The 19,778-nt window shown below is 35.4% G+C and overlaps 1 protein-coding gene across 7 annotated transcripts in view; it reads right to left on the bottom strand.

Moving 5' to 3' along the window:
* Positions 1 to 19,778, bottom strand: part of NF1 (neurofibromin 1) — a 209,570-nt gene that overhangs the window by 163,412 nt on the left and 26,380 nt on the right. For all 7 annotated transcript variants that reach the window (XM_039886052.1, XM_039886051.1, XM_039886049.1 and 4 more), the window contains exons 2-4: positions 5,932 to 6,075; positions 4,172 to 4,255; positions 698 to 888 (exon numbers count right to left, since the gene is read on the bottom strand). In XM_039886052.1, the coding sequence (XP_039741986.1) occupies positions 698 to 888; positions 4,172 to 4,255; positions 5,932 to 6,075 (419 nt within the window). The remainder of the gene's footprint in view (positions 1 to 697; positions 889 to 4,171; positions 4,256 to 5,931; positions 6,076 to 19,778) is intronic.

Genomic DNA, 19,778 nt, shown 5'->3' on the forward strand with positions numbered 1-19,778 from the left:
GGAAGCAGCAAACCTGGTATAATAAAATTAATAGACTCTGAAGCCAGTCTGACTTAAAAATTTTGGGACTTCCATTTTGGCATATCACCTTGATAACTTCTCTGAGTACTGGTTTGCTTATATGTGAAATGGGGGAAGTATCACCTACATTTCAGGGATACTATGAGGATAAAACAGCAGAGCACATGCTGTAAATGTTCAACAGGGGAGCTTTTACAGTTCATACAGTCCACTTTTAGGAGTTTTTTGTTTTCTGTTTTGTGTTTTGGTAAACACAGTCCTTTTTTTGGAGTTTTTTGTTTTCTGTTTTGTGTTTTGGTAACAGGATAAGGAACAGAATTGAGATCATGAGAATTCTGACTACTCTTAACAACTATTCTAACTAATTTCATTTCAAGAAATATGTTAAAAAGCCAAATCAAAAATTCACATCTAGTGTTTAAAAAAAAAAACACCTGGTCATGGTTGATATTTCTTCCTAAATTTAGATTTAAGTTTATAACAGTACTCATATGTAATTGTGCAAACAATATCACAATATTACATAATAAAAATCTCAAGGAAATCAATGCATAAAATTTCTATAAAAGCCCAGGGCAAACTCATTTCTGTCGACCTTTTATTTTTATGTAGACTAAAGAAAGACTTCTAAAATTTATATTACTTACAACAGTCCGATGTAGATTTACACACTGACCTGGTAGAAATGCGACTAAAGACTGCATTGAAGTTGTTGCAGCTGAGAGAAAATAAAACTCCAGAGGCAGAATTCCGAAGTTCAGCTGCATGTTGGTTTCCTTCCCGACAGGTGTGAAGAAAATGGCAGATTTCTGGCAACAATTGTTTGACCAGCATTGTTTCATCTAATCTCATTGTGTCCTTTGGTTGCTAAAATAGAAATAATCACATAATTCTAAACTTTCTTAAATTTACATGTAAATATTTTCTATTATGAAAATTTTCAAATATACATGAGTTGAAATAATGAATACCCATATATATAATCACCTCGATTCAATAACTGCTAATTTGTGTTTACTATGAATAATTAGACTAACTATATCTATCTATAGTTAGTCTAATAAAGAGGATGGTTCCATCTTTCATCTCTTAATCACAATAAAAGTCTAGCCCCCCCATCCATCTTCTTTAGCCGCCCACATCCACTCCTGCCTGTTTGCCTGTTCCCCTGTTTGTCAAATCCCTACATTAGCCCTTCCTCTCCTGGGAATTCCTAGTTTGTTGTGAGTTCTAAATAAACATTACTCATATTTATTGGTGAGTGCATTGTATCATCAGTCTCAACATCCAAATAAATTCATGAGTAGGCAATCACACCTGCCTTTGAGCAGATTGACCAAAACAGATAGATACTACTTATTACAAATAATTTTATTTTGGTTGAACCATTTCAAAGTAAGTTACAAACATCATCATATTTCACCCTCACACATACTTCGGCATCTCTTAAAAATAAGGACATTCTCCAATATAATTTCAATTGATCATCATGCCAAGGAAAAATAAACAATTCCCTTGTGTCAGCTAATACCCAATGTGTATTCAAATTTCCCCAACTGCCCCCAAAATGTCTCTCATAGCTTCAGAAAGGGTTCATAGATTGCAGCATGGTTATGTTCCTCTAGTCTCTTTATTCTAAAACAATCTTCTGAACACGCCTGATCCCATCTGATCTCAGAAGCTAAGCAGGGTTGGGCCTGGTTAGTACTTGGATGGGAGACACCTAGGAAGAACGGTGCTGTAGGTGTTAAAAAAACAAAAAACAAACAAAAAAAAACTCCTTACTCCATATACATCATTTTTATTTTCTCTAACACTGGCATTTTAAGAAAATGGGCCAGTTGCCTTACAGAATGTACCATATTGTTGATTTGATTATTTCTTAATGGTGTAACTTAACTTGTCCTTCTAGTTACTGTATTTTCTGTTAGGTGAAACCTAAACCTAGGTCTGATTATATTCAGGTTATATGCTTTAGGTAATTCAGCACAGTTCATCACATCAAGAGTACATAATGCCAGGTCTCACTGTAAATGACACCAAGTTTGATAACTTTTGTGTTAACACCGAGATCTCTACTTTGTAAAATAAATCTCTACTTTATAATTGGCAAAACAATCAATGGATAAGCTATCCTGCAGATATACTGTTCCACATCAATATTTTACCTAATGGCTTTAATAAACATATATGAATGACAATTTTGGTGATTCCAAGTATGACAACAAAGAACAAAATTTTGTATAATTGTGTTCTATGCTCGATTCTGAATTCACAATCCAAGTGCTTTCAGATTCAAATACACTGAAATATATGGACAGCAAATAAACAGATATCACGAAAACCTACCAAATTTGAATTACAATATCTATTTCTCATTTGGCTAGCCAAACACTAGAGATGTTGAAATTAACTCCAATTATAAGCAAATAAAAATTGTAGAAGTATTCGATCTTTTGAATAATGGTCATACATACGGGAAAAAAAATTTGATTCCCAAATCCTATAAAATTTTACTCATAATATATGTTGATAAGTATTTGTTCACTTTCACTTAGCTATTTCAACTACTTATATGATAAACATGTATTTGCACACTCAGTTTGTCTTAAACTGCCTCAAAATACTTTGATCTAAAATGAAAATCAAGATAAAATCACTGGTGGCAATCTGAGAAAACACAATTTTCAAGAATGTGAATAGTATTGTTTTTTAAATTACAAACCATGAAAAAAACATACATTTTCAATCATAGAGCAGAGCAAGATAAGATATTTTATGCATTACATAAGTTATACCACACCTACTTTTTAGTTTAAATTAGACTTTCTCCAAAGAGGGGCCAGTAACATCAGTGATCATTTTATAAAATACATTTACCATTACCTCTCAATTACAAATGTTAACAGAGAAAAGCTGTAGAATTAAGAGAGGCAATAAACCATCCTACTCTCATTCAAACTAGCTGACCTACTAGTATTTATATAATCAAAGCAATAAAACCACTACAAAGAACTGATATAGGAGAAGTTTAAAAATTGTCCACCTTCACAATTCCATATCCTATTTAACAGCCCTTTTGTTCTTTTACTCCATTTTACAAATGAATAACAACATTTCATAAATAATAGAAAGCACCGAGCTAAAACAGAACTAGCTCACTTTCAATTTAAGTTGAAAACTTAAAAACACTATCTCACAATTCTGGAATACAGCCATGGTCAATAAGAGTTTAAAACATTATGCTTAGATTTTATGCCTATAGACTTAAATAATTCTCTAAGGATACACAGTTGTGTGAATGTAATTATTTTACAACTCCCTAATCTATCACTTCCCCCCAAAACTTCTGACCATTTCCTCTCTTCTTAACCACACAATCAGTCCTGTGTATCAAAGTCTCTACCATCTAAATGCATTATAGAGAACAACTGTAACATATGTGAAAGAGAAAAGCAATTCTAAATAAAAGCAAATGCCAAAGGAACATCAGAGAATAAAAGAAAAACGTTAACTCCAATACATATTGAATAGACAGATCTTTAAAATGGAGGTATGATATTTATATAAACTCCTATTTGTGTTCAAGAAAGAATTAGGGCCACTGAAGTATAGAAACACTTTGCTTTAAACAACAGAAACAGTCTTGAAAACATTCTAATTAAGTCATGGTTGAAATATACTGAGAAGAAACCTGAGAAAGAACTGTTTTGTACTCTTCTCACGTATATATTTATAAACAGCAAGTATTCTTAAGGTAGGACCCTATCAGTAATAGAGTTTTAACTTATTAAGCTCTCTTTTTTATATACATTTGAAGGGTAAAATATTAAAATCAGATTCATATGGGGGAAACGAGATTATTCTTGATTTTTCGCATCATATTCTTTCAAAGCTAAGCAATGACACACAGGCTTAACAATATCTGAAGAAATTAACTATATCAAATAGTGACCTTTTTTCATAAAATTGTTTCTAAAAGACCTGAGACATATGTGGCTCAAGCTTAACACTTTATAAGTAAACCTAATATCTATTTATAAAAAATGAGAAAATAATTTTCTCTCGAAACTTTGTTTATGCCACCCAGTTAGCTCTGTCTAAAAATCAAAAAATCACAAACCTGACTACGTAAGAATAATTTACTTACCCCAGCAAGACATTTTTCCAGTGTATCCAATATAATCAACTGAGAGAGATATAAATTTTTTTCAGCAGCTTCTCCAAATATTCTCTAAAAGCAAAAATATTCAGAACACTAAAAGTTGGTTATTACTCTCCAATATCAATCAGCACATATCTGAAAAGTGTAGGACTCCTTAAGGATCAAGAAAATCAAGTCTTCCATTTTATCTCTCAGATTATGATATATTTAAATTCATTATTTCTGATTTTATCCTAATGCTCAAAGTAAATTATCAAGCAAACAAAACTGCTGGCATTTATAGTCTGCCATTAACCTTGTAACAGTAAATGCTTTAAAAACATATGGGATTTAGATATACATATAGATCTTTACCAAAATCCTGAATGATGCATTTAACCACACTTCGATGTCACAAAATACTCAAGGTCTAAATTCTTACAGCAAAAAATACTAGAACACCAATTACAGTGAATTTTATGCATTCACTGTTCTTAAATTGAATACTACACTATTTACCAACAAGAGACAATGGTTTCCACAATTTGATTTACTCAATAAGCACTAAATAAATGCTAATTTCATAATACTGTTTTTGTTTTCAATTTGAAAAGAAGGTTCCAAAAAGTAAAAAATTTTATCTAACTGGGAGCATGGCCACTTGTTATATGAGTAAAATCCTATCATGGTGCCCTACACACTGTACAACAGAAGAGCTCCACAAAACCTTAAAAGTATTCTGTAAATCACTTTACATATTTATAAAAAGTCCTGCTCTTCTCAGAAAATTTTGATTTATTTTTCCCATAACAAGAAAATTTCTTTGTAAGGCAAATGATTGTTCATACCTCCAGTTTATCAATTTTGTAAGTCTGGGGTACCGTCTAATCACCTTTTTAAAAAGAAAACATCAAAGATGATATGACTATAAAAATGGGACTGATTTTCGCAATCTGCAACAAGAAGTCAGTTTCATTGCTCAATACAAGCAATACAAATTGTGGTTATAAATGCTACACACAAGCAGAACAGTTTAAATTTAGTCAAGAAATATCTAGATCAGTTGATTTGAACTGAGTATAAAGGAGATTTTAGGTAGGAACTGACAGGAATAACCTGAGAGAGACAGGAGAAATATGTTCAATGGTGCAGAGAGAACACTTGGAGTACCTTGAAGTCTAGGGAATGTAAACAGATTTTACAAAATGGGGAAAAAAGAATTATAAGCTTTTGACAGTGGAGTAAAACTTGAGGAAATTCGTATTTGAGGAAAATTGTTTCAACAATGCATGGTCTAACTACTATAGGATGTGTCACGGGCTGCAGGAGGAAGGAAATAAAACAATATTTTCATAAAAGAAATCTCACATTTTAGGACTACAAGGTCATTACTTTATTTATAATCTACTTAGGACTAGGTCAATCTAATATGTAAACATTAAAATAAGAAGCTAAGGAAAATATTTTAATAGATTACTATAGTCAATTCATCTAAGACACAAAATCTGTATGAAATCCTAATTTCAGAAAAATAACAAAAAGAAGGAGATAGGGTTACAAATTAGAGAAGTATCTAAGGGAAAGAATCAAAAACTAAAATAAAAATGAAAAGGTTACCTGTGTTTATGACGAAATAAGAAGAATGTTTCTATCCAGAGTTTACAGAAAATGACTTTCTATAAATACTTCAAAATATGCTGCTCCAAATTTTTAAATCAAAAAAATCTAAGCAAATTCCCCCAAAGAACAGTAACCCTAATACTCACCATATTGTTAACATTCTTTAAGATAGTGGTGAGGCCGCTAATAACCAAAGAAAACTTGTATTTGGAAATATTGATAAGACATTCCTTGTTGTGTTCGGTACTGACTTTGGTATGTGTGTTCTGCTGTCCTGTTTTTATTGGAAGCTGGAAAAAACAAAAACAAAAAACATGTTAGCTTACACTTGAAAATAACTAAAAAGAACTCTATTTCTCATGAAAACCATAAAATTTTTGGAAAATTTTATCAACCACAGTTACCTATTAGTATCTCAAGCTCCAATTTTCTATATATAATAGCATTTATGGAAAATCTAATATTCTTCAGAAATTTCAATCATTGCAGCATTCTTTCTGGAAGTCATATATCTCTACTTACAAAACTAAATCCTTACCTAGTACTATATATGAGAAAATGATGAGTCACAGAAATAGATCTATTTTCTTGTAACTAAAAATTATTTCAGAGACTTTCTGCAATAAAATGCGCACAATCCTTTCCCCTTATACATTGAACTCAAGCATTAACAGAACAACAGACCAAGAAAATCTATGCCCCAGACCTCTAGTCAATAATGGTAAATAACTACAGCTTATTCAAAAATGAGAATAAACCATACAACCTGAAATAGAGTAAGAATGACTCAGGTAAGATAACCACCCTCAGGTACACAATTGAAGGAGTAACAGCACAACAGATAAATCTCATGGGGAAAAAAAATATCCTTTAAGGGGACCACATTTACATTGATCTGAGAATGAGTTAAGTTGCATTGCCAAGAAGTTCATGTCAACTTAAATATTAGATCCTGCTACCGCTAATCAAGTACATGGGTGAAATTCCTCGGTGAAAAAACAAACCTGATTACAACTTTCTCATTTTTAAAATGGTGCAACTAAAGGTAGAAAGAGACCGCATGGCATGTCCAAGGTGATTAATTTGATAGTGAAGAAGTAATAAATAAAAGAGGGAAAGCATTTTTAGGGTTTAGAGGAGGGGGCAAAACAGAAGCAACAGAAGCACATAACATTAACTGTAAAGATTATGGAGGGAAAAAAAATCTGGAAGATCAGAAAAAGGAGAGCTTTAGAAAATAGCAGTGGCTGCAATGTAGCTTGTGAATCTCTCCAAATCCTTCTGTGATGGTTAATTTTATGTGTCAGCTTGATTGGAGCACAAGGTACACAGACATTTGCCTAAACATTTTCGGGTGTGTCTCTGAGGGTGTTTCTGGATTAAATAAGCATTTGAGTAGATGCACTCAGTAAGGCACTTTGCTCCCCCTCTCCAAAGTAGGAGGGCATCATCCAACCCTTTGAGGGCCTGACTAAAACAAAAAGGCAGAGGAAGGAAGAATCAGACCCTTCCATCTGACTGCACTGAGACATTGCTCTCCTGCCCTCAGCACTCCTGGTACTCAGGCTCTCAGCCTCAAACTGGAATCTATACTAACGGTTCCCTGGATTCTCAGGCCTTTCGACTCAGACTGAATTAAATTACATCACCAGCTTTCCTGGGTCTCCAGCTTGCAGGTGGCAGATTGTGGGACTTCTCGGCCTCCATAATAACATAAACCAATTTCTTTTAATAAATCTCTTCATATATACACACCCACACATATATACATACACCCTATTATTATACAGCAAAAGGGACTCTGCAGATGCAATTAAGGTCCCTAATCAGTTGATTCTGAGTTAATCAAAAGGGAAATTATCCTGAATGAGCCTCTCTTAAGCAGCTGAGCCATAAAAAAGTGGCAAAAATACCTTCTGTTGGCCTTCAAGAAGCAAACTGCCATACTGTGAGGAAGGCCACATGGCAGGAAACAGCAAGCTGCCTCTGGGAGCTGAGGGCCTCAGTCCTAGAACTGTGAGAACTTAAATTCTACCAACAACCAGTGAGCTTGGGAAAGAACCTAAGCCTCAGGTAAGCTCACAACCCCAACGAACACCTTGATTTCAGCCTGGTGAAAGCCTAAGCAGAGAACCCAGCTAACCAATGCCCAGATTCCTGACCCACAAAAACTGTGAGCTAATAATTTTGTGTGTTTTTAAGCCACTATGTTTATGGGAGTTTGTTACAGGCAATAGAAAACTAATACAACCACCAAATCTGTATCTTCAAATGTATTATCCAAACGCCTAATTACTATTTCAACATGGGTATCTTGTAGACACTTCAAACTCAGTGTTTTTAAAATTTAATTTATAATCTTCCTACCATGTTTCCTAGCTTAGTAAATAGTAACATGATTTATCCAGTTTCTCGTCTGAAGTCTAAGAATCATCTTTGACACTTCCTTTATTCTCTTCCTTTCATTCTCCCTTTAGTCAGTCAGACTGATAAAAATGAGATCTGGGTATGAACAGTTCTGCTCTACCATTCTTTACCTGGAAACAGGCTTGTTACAGAGTGCAAGAATTTTCCTCTACATCAACATACCAAGAGTTGATGAAGGCCCTAGTGCTGCAGAAGGAAGCGGCAAACAAGACAGTGCCTGAGACTGGATGGATAAATAAAAAGAATGGGAAGACCCAGGCAAAGATCTGAAGAACATTCAAGGGAGAAGTGACATAAAATGGATCTGATGTTGGAATGACTGTGGCATACTCAAAGCTTTGCAAAGAAGCCATTGTGGCAAAACTAAAGGGAACAAAAGGAAATGTAGGGGATGAGGTCGGGGGAGAAGCAGGGCTGGGTCAGATCATCGAATGCCTTACTGGTCATTTTAAGAACTCCAAATTTATTTTGAGTGTGATGATATGGTAGATTATATTTTCCAAATATGGTCACAGTTTCGCACATCCCGCATGCTCTCCTGCAATAAGACCAGTTCCAGGCAAAGGCCTTAATTGGTTTGACAGTGTTTCTTTCCCTCCTGGAAGCCAGTTGCCATGTAAAATGTGTAATTACTCTGAGACCACAATGCTGTGAGAAGCCCAGTCCACTTGGAGAGATTCTGAAGAATAATATGCCATGTAGAGAGAGCAACAAGAGGCACTGAGGTGCCAGACATGTGACTTAAGAAGTCATATTGGACGGGCTTCTCTAGCCCCACTGTCCCAGCCAACTCCACATGGAAAAGAGATAACTACCCAGCTGAACTTGTCATGAATTTCTGACTTGCAAAATTGTAAGCAAAACAGGTTGTTTGAAGCTGTAGCACTTTGGGGAGTTTCTTATGCAGCAACAGATAACGAAAAGTGGGGAAGAAAATATTGAAGGGATGCAAACAAGGAAGTAACATTATCTGATTTATTTTATAAAAAGAGCCTTCTTGCTGCTGTATATTAGAAGATAGTCTAGGAAAGAGACAATGGTAACTTAAATTAGGTTAATAAGAGTAGAGAATAGTGAGAAGATGTTATAATAGATTTGGAAGATTGGGGAGGGGGGCTTATTTAACATAGCAAGTCTGATTCTGAAATTCAATGAAAGAATTAAATTTGTGAGAATAGCCAAGAAATTTTTGAAAAACAAGAACAAGAAAAGACCTGCATTATCAGGTACTGAAACATTCTTATAACAGAACTAGGACATTATAAGCATACACTTACTAAAGTCACAAAACAAATATTATTATGTACATAAAAATTTTATATGATAAAGGTAATATTTCAAATCAGTGATAAAGGAATGGATTTGTCAATAAAACATTACCAGATCAACTGGTTATTCATCAGAAAAAACATAACAATCAATTTTTAAAAATGTGTGTGCGTGAGACAGAGACAGAGACTGAGAACCTACTGTGAATAAAACAAAGTCATACAACTATTAGGAAAAACACTAAAGAAAAATTTCATAATATTGAGGTAAGGCAGACTTTCTAAGCAGGACAAAAATCCAGAAGCCATAAAAAGAAAAAAAAAAAGGTATATTTGCCTACACAAGTACTAAAATTCTATAAAAAGAAAAAAAAAAGACTACACCGTTGACAAAGAAAGATAAGAAACAGACAGGAAGTAAAAGAATATGCAACAACTAGCAGCAAAAGGTTTAAATAACTAATATGTAAGATTGTATTATATATTAAGCAGACTATTCAATGGAAAAACTACTAAAGAAATATGAAGTAATTCACAGAAGATTAGTGGCCAATAAATAAATATATGCTCATTTCACTAATAATTTTTAAAGTGCAAAATAAAATTAGACCATTTTTGTGACTCTCCACACTTTTCCAAAATAAAGTATTAATAGAACACATAATCAGAAAGTGACTATGCCTGGAATGGATATTTACAAAAATAAGATAAAATAAAAAATGAAGCTTGAAATGTTTTCTTCTTTATGAGTTCCTCTTATTTTCAACTGGCATGTCTTACTTTCCCAATTGGGTAAGAAAGTAAATTAAACTCTTGTTTAAATATTCTGTGCTACTATACATAAACCTTTGGCTATTATGGCAGAAATGTAAAAGATCTAAACTACATGAATAAAAATAATCACTTTTTAATTATGATCTGTATTAAACTGTTAAGCTACTTAACATACAAGATTTCAACAAATAGGAGGATTTAGCAAGAGAAGGCATAACATTAAGCAAAGCACTGTGAACAATGGATAATTTGTTTCTAGTTGCACTCAGAAAATTCTTCAAAAGGTCACAGGCTAAAATCTTTGTTTCTGTGTACATTTTAACCTGTTTCTAAAAGGCCCCTCAGACCATGATGGGGGTGGAGATGACATTAAAATTCACTTAATAAAAGTTTTCATTTAAAAGAGAAAAAAAGCAAAGAAAAAATCATATTGTAGAGAATAAGGCACCTAGAAAAAAATTATACTAGGGAAAAAAAAGACACATCAGCTAAAACAGAAATCAGGAAAAGGAAGCAAATTTTTATATTGGATATATCAACACATTTCCCAAAGTGAACTCTGCACCATTGATATGTAATAAGACTTTATATGGCACCTGGTGGATTTAAAAAATTTTAAGTTTTACATTCATTTTAATATGTGATTTAAAAAATACAATTAGCACATCAAACCTATGATTACAAAGATATTCCTTTGAAAAGGCTAAGTGAAGAAGGTAAGCCAACTTTAAGTTGTTAAAAGTAGATGATACAGGATATGGCTAAATTTATAGCACAGGAATGACTAAAGTTAGGGAAACTGTGATAGCATTCTGAAATTTAATACTGAGCTCGTAAAAAAGATATTAAATAATTAACTGGTTCTTTAAAAATTCACTCTAAAAAATTTTGGAACAAGGAAATTAGCATGGAGCAAAATTAGTTTTGCCAAGAAGTAAATTCCGACATCATCCTTCCCCAAACACATCTTGCTTTAGTTTCTTCCCTTCCTGTTATTCTGAACTTGCAGACTACTCAAGTCTTTCTATACACAGAAGCCCCTGATTCACAAATAAAGGACCTATTTATACCAGTAGTCCCAATCAATAATGAACTCCAAAAGCAGATCCCCAGATTGCCAGATTCTCCAGATATCTACTACCAAGGCAGAGGAAGATCTGTTTCTGTCAAACATAAACTTGGATCACATTGTTCCCCTCACAAAAATACTGGTTCTTCCTTTCCCCTCCTCTCCCTTCCTTTCAGTAAAATAATTTAATACAAAAGCCATTAAGACAGGCAGAGCGAGGCAGACAAATCTGTGTGGGTCTGGGGCAGAGAAGGGACACAGGAGTTGGAGCGGGATGAGTACAGGCATTCATGTGGAGGGAACAGAGTATGAGGAGGGTGAAGAGGGTGCCTATATGTGGAAGGCAGCCCAGCAAAGGATGTCAGAGCATGAATGGGTAAGGAGAGATTCCCATAGAGGGGAGACAGGCACAGGACATTAGAACCCAGGCAGGGTGAGAAAGTTACAGGGGAGAGAGAATAGGCCACATAGGGTGTCAGATCCCAAATGAGATAAGGGACGGTGTCCAGCAGGAGGACAGCTCACAGTTGAGTGTCAAAGCCTGACTGGGACAAAGAGACAAGAAAGTGGGGCCCAAAGAGGGGTGTTGGACTGTGTTGGGCTTCTGCATGGTGGGAAGGGGGATGTTCTAGCAGAGTCTGAGCAGGGTAAGGAGGATGTTTGCATAAAGTAGGGTAAATGAGCCTGAGCAAGGTAAGGAAGGCATCCACAAGGGCTGGGAGATAACAAGGAGTGATGGAACCCAAGCATAGTAAGGAAGGCATCTGTGCTTGGAAGTAAGTAGGTGGTGATGAGGGAATGACAGTGATGTGACTGGTTACATAAAAGGAGACTGATCGAATAAGTAAATATATTTAGAATAACAAGAGCCAGGTTTTTCACTGTCACAGAAAGAAGTTACAAATCAAGAAGGGGAGAAAATTACAAAGATCCTTCCAATATTGAACTAAAATTAGAGATGGTATAAACATACAGCTTTCAATATGTAGAGATATAAAATTAAATACTGATGTAAATATGTACACACAAAGATGGATATGAATACATATATTCCCTAGTTCTGTCCACTGAGAGGACTTAGAAACAATGACAACTCAGTAGTATTGAGTGCACCTAGCCCTCAGATCTTGGTTTTAAAATACCATTCTCCATGAAAAGGAACCAGGGCTCCTTAGAAAAATAGCTAATTCTAGCCCTGACACAAGGAAAGTTCTGAGCATCCTGGAACATTTTGTTGTGCCAGAAAGAAAGGAAATGCTCAGAATGATGGAGACATGTCAAAAAGACATAGAAGTCAGACTGAGGGGCTCTTGCTGGCCAAATCTGAAATAATTTGAACATGAAAACAAATAATGATGAAACAGATTATCACCCACATAACAGAAATACTAAACTAAACTGAAAGCTTGATGAGCAATGAGATACTCAGTCTCTAAGCACCATCATACAATGTGTGTGTTTATAAGGGAACAAGAGTAACTTTACAATGGAGAAACTTGGCTCGCGCCATCTTAATCAAGTGGTCAGTTAGCATCATCAGTAATGAGACAATCTAAACTGTGTCACCTGATAGAATAAAATGAGAACTCAGCATTGTATCAGATATTCCTATCAAAAATGCATGACATACATCTAATCATGAGGAAATGTTAAATCTAAACTGAGGGATAGTCTACAAAATAACCAGATGATATAATGCCAAAGTTATTACAGTCAAGGAAATACTGCTCTGGAATGAAAGAGACATGAAAACTAAATGTAACATGTGATTCTGGACTTGATCCGTTTGATATAAAGGACATTATTGGGACAACTGGTAAAACCTGAATGAGGCCTAAGGATTATTAGATGGTAGTAATAGATCGATGTTAATTTCCTGATTATCGCAAGTATATTATGAGTAATGTAGTAGCATGTTTTAATTTGTAGGAGAAACTCCACTACCAGTATTCAGGGGTGATAAGAGCATCATAGCAACTATACACTCAAATGGTTCAGGAATATATACTTTGTGCTTGTAGCTTTTCTGTAAGTTTATGATTCCTTCAAGATAAAAAAAAGATTAAAATGTTATAATTCAGTTCTCATTCAATATAAGTTAAATGGGTTTGAGAGGGATGGTGGTAGGAAGAGAACCTAATACTATTTACATTTCTATAGAGAAAAAGTGGCTGAGTTCCACATAAACTTTTAAGTGAAGTGTCAGCCTACAACCCATTCACAGGCTGAGGGTACTGCCCTTAGGAATAATTCAGCTTTCCAAAATCTGACACCCAAACTCAGGAAGAAAAAGTATATCCAACAGCTATAAAATAATTTTGTTCTTAAACTCAAACAAAAATCTCCTGGTTCTTAATTTAATTCATAGAGAAGGTGCATGTTTCTAGTTATGAGTACTAAAATCTAGCAACCATTTATTTTTGAATACAAAATATAACTAATGACAATCACATTAGTTATAATAAAATCAAATATGCCTACAAATTACATTTTTATTTCCTTTATTCGTTTTTCCTTAAAAGCTTAAAACCACTGATGGTATCGCAATAAACAGCAATATTAAAAGAAACTGAAATTTATAATCTAACAGGATCTACAATCTATAAATATCTAGCCCAGTTTTCTGCAGTATCCCCAAGTTTAAGTTGAAAGCACTATTTCATGAAAACCCTGAGCTATTATTTTCTGAATAAATCTGAGAAATAAAGAAAGAAAAAGGAAGGGAAAATGGAAAAAGCAAAAAGAAGAGAGTAGCAAAAGTGCCAAACAAGCTCAGAAATGTAGAAAATCTCAATCTACAACAAAAACAAAAACAAAAACATGCAAATATTATTCAAGCACTAATTTAATTAATTTATACTTCCAAATATATCTGACACACTTGGCTGGAAGAAGTAGATCCCACTAATGTAGTATGGGGGGACCAGTCTCCAAGGTGGCTCCCAATGAGGCAAACCTCCTAATATTCACACCACCCGTACTGTAACAGGGTCGGTCACTCTAACTACTAGACTATGGCAGAAGTGATGAGACATCTCTTCTGAGATTAGGTTATCTGAGGCGGAAGCTTCCATCTTGGACTGCCTGGTTTTCTCTCTTTTTCTCTCTCAAGCCAAGAGCCATATCATAAGGACACTCAAGTGACCTATGGAGAGGTCTACATGGCAAGGAACTAAAGCCTCCTGCCCACAAACAGGCATGTGAACTCAGAAGCACATCCTCCACTACCAGTCAAGCCTTCATATGTCTGCAACCCCAGCCAATAGCTTGACTGCAACTTCAAGAGAGACCCTGAACCAGAGGCACCCAGCTGAACCACTCTCACATTCCTGACCTGCGGAAACGGTGAGATAATAAATGTCTGTCGTTTAAGTGACTAAGTTTTGAGGCAATTTGTTTTGCAGCAATAGAGGACTAGTACATTTTGAGTCTAAGTGCTGGAAGACTATTTGGCACTAATTACAGACCCCCAAAAGAAGAAAAATAAGACTCTGTCCCAACAGATCCTTGCTGGCTCAGAAAGGGTATACTAAAAGGATAAAATTTAAATACTATCAGGTCATTTATAATTCCAGTGAAGGAACACCACCAACTGCATGCCTTAGTATGGAAAAAGAAGGGTGGGGTAGATTATTTCTTGTATCTGAAATCAGATCCTTCCTAGCCTCTAGGTTACCCAGAATTTCTAGTGAGAACTTTCTATGTGTCAGGCACTATGCTGGGTGCTACAGATATAACTGTGAAGAAGCATGATCTCTGCAGTACTTTTCATATACCAAAATTTCTATACCACCAGGGATTTTTTTAGTGGTGATTCTATGGATACGTTTTATTGTAATGTTGACACAAAACTTTTCTTTCTAAATTAAATGCTGGAAGCCTTCTATTTGATCATGCAATACAATAATATTCCTGTAAATAATATAATTACTGGTTAACACACTGAGCTCAAGTACCAGGCAATAACCACATCCTACACCTCATTTAATCTCATAATTATTATAGCATTATTCCAACTAATCTCTTAGTCTCATTCTCTGCCACTCTCCTCTCATTCTCTCACTATGTCATTCCTGAAATCCACAGCAGGTCTCCCATACATGCTCTGTGAGCCTCCTTGACTTATCCTATATGGTTTTTGAAACAACAAACGTTATTGGCCGAAACCACCATCCTCCAGTAATTCGCCAAAATGACCAACACAAAGGGAAGGAGGAGAGGCACTCACTACATTTCTAGGCCTTTTAGAAAACATGGAATTGTTCCTTTGGCCACATACATGCAAATCCACAAGAAAGGTGATACTGTAGACATCAAGGGAATGGGCACTGTTTGAAAAGGAATGCCCCATAAATGTGACCATGGCAAAACTGGAAGAGTCTACAATGTTCCCCAGCACGTGGTTGGCATTGTTGTAAACAAACAAAATAAGGGCAAGATTCTTGCCAAAAGAATTAATGTACATGTTGAGCATATTAAGCACTCAAAGAGCCGAGATAGCTTCCTGAAACGTGTGAAGGAAAATGATCAAAAAAAAAAAAAGGAAACCAAAGAGAAAGGTTCAAATGAAGCACCAGCCTGCTCCACCCAGAGAAGACATGTTGTGAGAACAAATGACAAGGAACCTGAGCTGCTGGAGCCCATTTCCTATGAATTCATGGCATGACAGTTTTTAAAAAATCAAATAAAAGACCTCTAAGTAAGTGTTCCTTCACCCAAAGAAATATTTAAAGAAAACCAATCATCCAAAACAAACAAACTGTAGTTAAATAACCAGATGATAAGTTGTTTAATATCCTCCTCTCATGCAAGAATGCAAGTTCTACAGAAGTAGGGAAGGCATCTTTCTTGTAACCAGTTTTATCCCCTGGAGTTAAAAGTTTTAAAAGGCAATTAATAAATGCTTGCTGAATAAACAAATGAACTATAGTCATGCATCACTTAATGACAGGGATAAGTTCTGAGAAATGCATCATTAGGTGATTTCGTCATTGCACGAATATCACAGAGTGCCCTTATACAAACCTAGATGGTACAGCCTACTACACCTAAGATGCATGATATAGGCTATTGCTTCTAGGCTACAAACCTGTAAAGCATGATACTGTACTGAATACTGTAGGCAATTATAACACAATGGCACGTGTGTATCTAAGCATACCTAAACACAGAAAAGGTACAGGAAAAATACAGTATAAAATATAAAAAATGGTATACCTATATAGGGCACTTACCATGAATAGAGCCTATAGAACTGGAAGTTGCTCTGGGTGAGTCACTGAGTGAGTGGTGAGTGAATGTGAAGGACTAGGACATTACTGTACCCTACTGTAGACTTTATAACCACTGTCTCACAAGCCTTTCCCCTGCTTCCTACTGATAGGATCAGAAATAGAAGATCAAAGCTATCAGTGCTGCCCAATGAACAGGGATGTGGACTAGACTGACTGGAAATACTGAGGATAAACTGGCTGGGTAAGGCATACATAAGCACAATAGTGACTGTCAGGAGGGAATGCAAGGTGGCCAGAAGATCAGTTGGAATAAGAAATCAAAATGGAGAGATAAAGGAACACTGGGAATTGTCATGGTAATACGGTTTTGGCTGTTACATGTTGGAGCAGTGGTCAGATTAAGGAACTTTGTGGTATTCATTTAAAAAAAGAGGGTGTTTAACAAGGAAAGAGTATAGAACTGAGGACTCAACATTTTTTTTTAACTATTATGAATACTGTCACATTTCCTGCAATTTTAATGCAACTATTTCCCCCATCCCTTCATCCCCTCCCTTTTGGTAACCATCAGTTTGTTCTCTGTCTCTATGGGTCTGTTAGGGCTCAATATTTAGCCTTTGGAGATTCGCTTTTGGTTCCACTGACCTTATCTGGCACAAAGGGCTCTCTCTGGCATTGAACTGATAGAAGAAAAAGAACTTCTCTATGCTTTACATCATTACAACCAGAAAATAATTCCGAAGTACAGGGACAAGCTGACTCCATACCATCACAGAAAGCTTTTACTAAAGTAGCAGTGGCACTTAATACTCGTTAAGGTAGCTTCTATGGACCTGTGTCCTTGTACAAGATCTCAGGTCCTCAACAAAGAATTTCCAGCAATGCACTCTGAAGACCAACAAGCTAGATCTGGAACCGGGGGAGGGGGAAAAGTACCCTCTAAGTATGCAGTGCTGAGGGGACAGGCTCCTCTGTGTTGAAACAGGTCAGTGGTTGACTGATTGGGATGTATCTTGTGCACTCAAAAATGAGGTGCAATGAGTGAGAGGGAATCTTTTGCCGAGCCCCACAGATATTGCTCCTGTCAGAGAAAAAAAAATTCCTCCTGAACCACATATTCTTCCATTTCTTACATGATATTCACCCCATTATAATCTTATAGGACTACTGTTGTATATGTGGTCCATTGTTGACCAAAACATCATTATGTAGTACATGACTGGAGTGTGTTACACTGACTCTCTTCTCCTTTAACAACGGCCTCTTTATTATCTCATGCAGTGTGCCTCAAACTGTGGTCCAAGAATTACAGGTGGTCTCTGTAACTCTGTGAAATATAGACTAGTAAAATATAGTCTACCATCTAGTCTATAGAAAGATTAGTGATTTCAGAAGGAAGAAAACAATCAATTATTTCCTTCATTTATATTTTACAACCTTGAACCATAAAATAATATTTCCATAGTAATCCTGTTAATTCTTAATTGAGTGAAAATCTCCATATTATAAACCACCAGCCTCTTCCCTCCAATCTAGTTCTCAGAATCCTAGAACCAGACATGTATCTTCCCAGGTAAGCAACCAGGCAGTATTTTCCTGGAGAAACTGAATGGCCAAAGAAGAGACCTACATTTGAAGGGCTTTCAACAATAAAGCTACCTCATCACCAACTCACCTACAGAAAAGCCCATGCACATAAGTTTCCAATTCTCTCACATTTTTATTTATATTATTCACATAATGTAAACATTTACATTAAGAGTAAATATTTAAAGTGAGAAAAGACAGCCTAAAATCACCAGGCATAAGGCAGGCCTATTAAAATGAAAGAAAGGGAACCAAGTAAACACACACACACATATTAATTTTGAGAAAAAAAGACAATGCAGGAATGAGAATAAAACTTCACACACACAAAAAATAATTACTGATATCCTAAAAAACATTAGGAAAGATTTTAAAGAATGCTATTTTAAAAATAAAGGAGGAGGGGAGAAAGAGAGCAATTGAGAATAAAGAATAGTAAAGAACATTTGGAAGTTAAAGATGACAAGTGTGTCCCGAGTCCCCAAGATCATTCCCAGGTCCTGTGGTTTGCTAGAAAGACTCACAGGACATGACATATAGTCACATTCACAGCTATGATTTATTACAGCAAAAGGATATAAAGTAAAATCAGCAAAAGGAAAAGGTACAAGGTTCAAAGTAAATAAGATACAAGTTTCCAAGAGTCTTCCCCTATGCTACATTCCTCCAGCAATGAGGTATTAACAACACATGCGAAATATTGTCTACCGGGTAAGTTCACTAGAGACTCAGTGCACAGGGTTTTTATTGTGGGCACCTTCTGCCTAGCACATACCAAAGTTCCAGACACATAGATGAAAATCAGGTGTTCAGGGTAAATCACACTCACACAGTATAAGCACAGTGAGCCATTCTGATGGAGGCATGCTAAGAACCCTTCCAAAATCTAAGTTCCCGGACACCAGCCAAGGACCATCCTTGCAAGCAGAACTTTTTAAGGACAATAGTTTCAGACTTGCCATGTTAACTCTGCACAGGCAGATAAAATAAAACATTAAAGATCCTCTCCAGGAAAAATAACAAAAGAAAACACTATGAGAGAAAAAAGTTTAAAAAATTACATGATCGGTGCAATAAAACAAAGTAAAAAAATTTATATGATCAATCAATTCCTACATGAAGAAGAAAAAGACACATTAACAAGGAAGGAAGAAATTACCAAAGAATATAAGAAATTTCCCAGACCTGATGAACATGAGTCTCCAAACTGAAAAAGATCCATTATGCATCTAAGTATGTTATTGCTAAACTGCAGAATAGCAGGGGCAAAGAAAAAAATAATCCCAAGGATTTCTAAAAAACAAAAAATAAGAAACAGTTTGCTTACAACATTATAAGGAGCAGAATGGCATTAGATTTAGCAGTAATGTCAGTGATAAACTGGAAGACAGTGGAGAAATGCTTTCAAAATTCTGAGAAAAAGTTATCTTCATTATGGAACTGAACATCCATACAAATGATCGAATAATAAAGGTAGAATAAATATATTCTCAAACATGTAAGGTCTCAAATTTTCTCTCTTCTGCACCTTTTTATTCAGCAAACTCTGGAAGATGTGCTCCAAACTAATAAGAGCTACAAAACAGAGAAATCAACACAGGACAGAAGCAATGAGAATTTCCAAAATGATGATG

Source organism: Pteropus medius, unplaced genomic scaffold, assembly GCF_902729225.1.
Source record: "Pteropus medius unplaced genomic scaffold, Ma_sr-lr_union100, whole genome shotgun sequence".
Lineage (NCBI taxonomy): Eukaryota > Metazoa > Chordata > Mammalia > Chiroptera > Pteropodidae > Pteropus > Pteropus medius.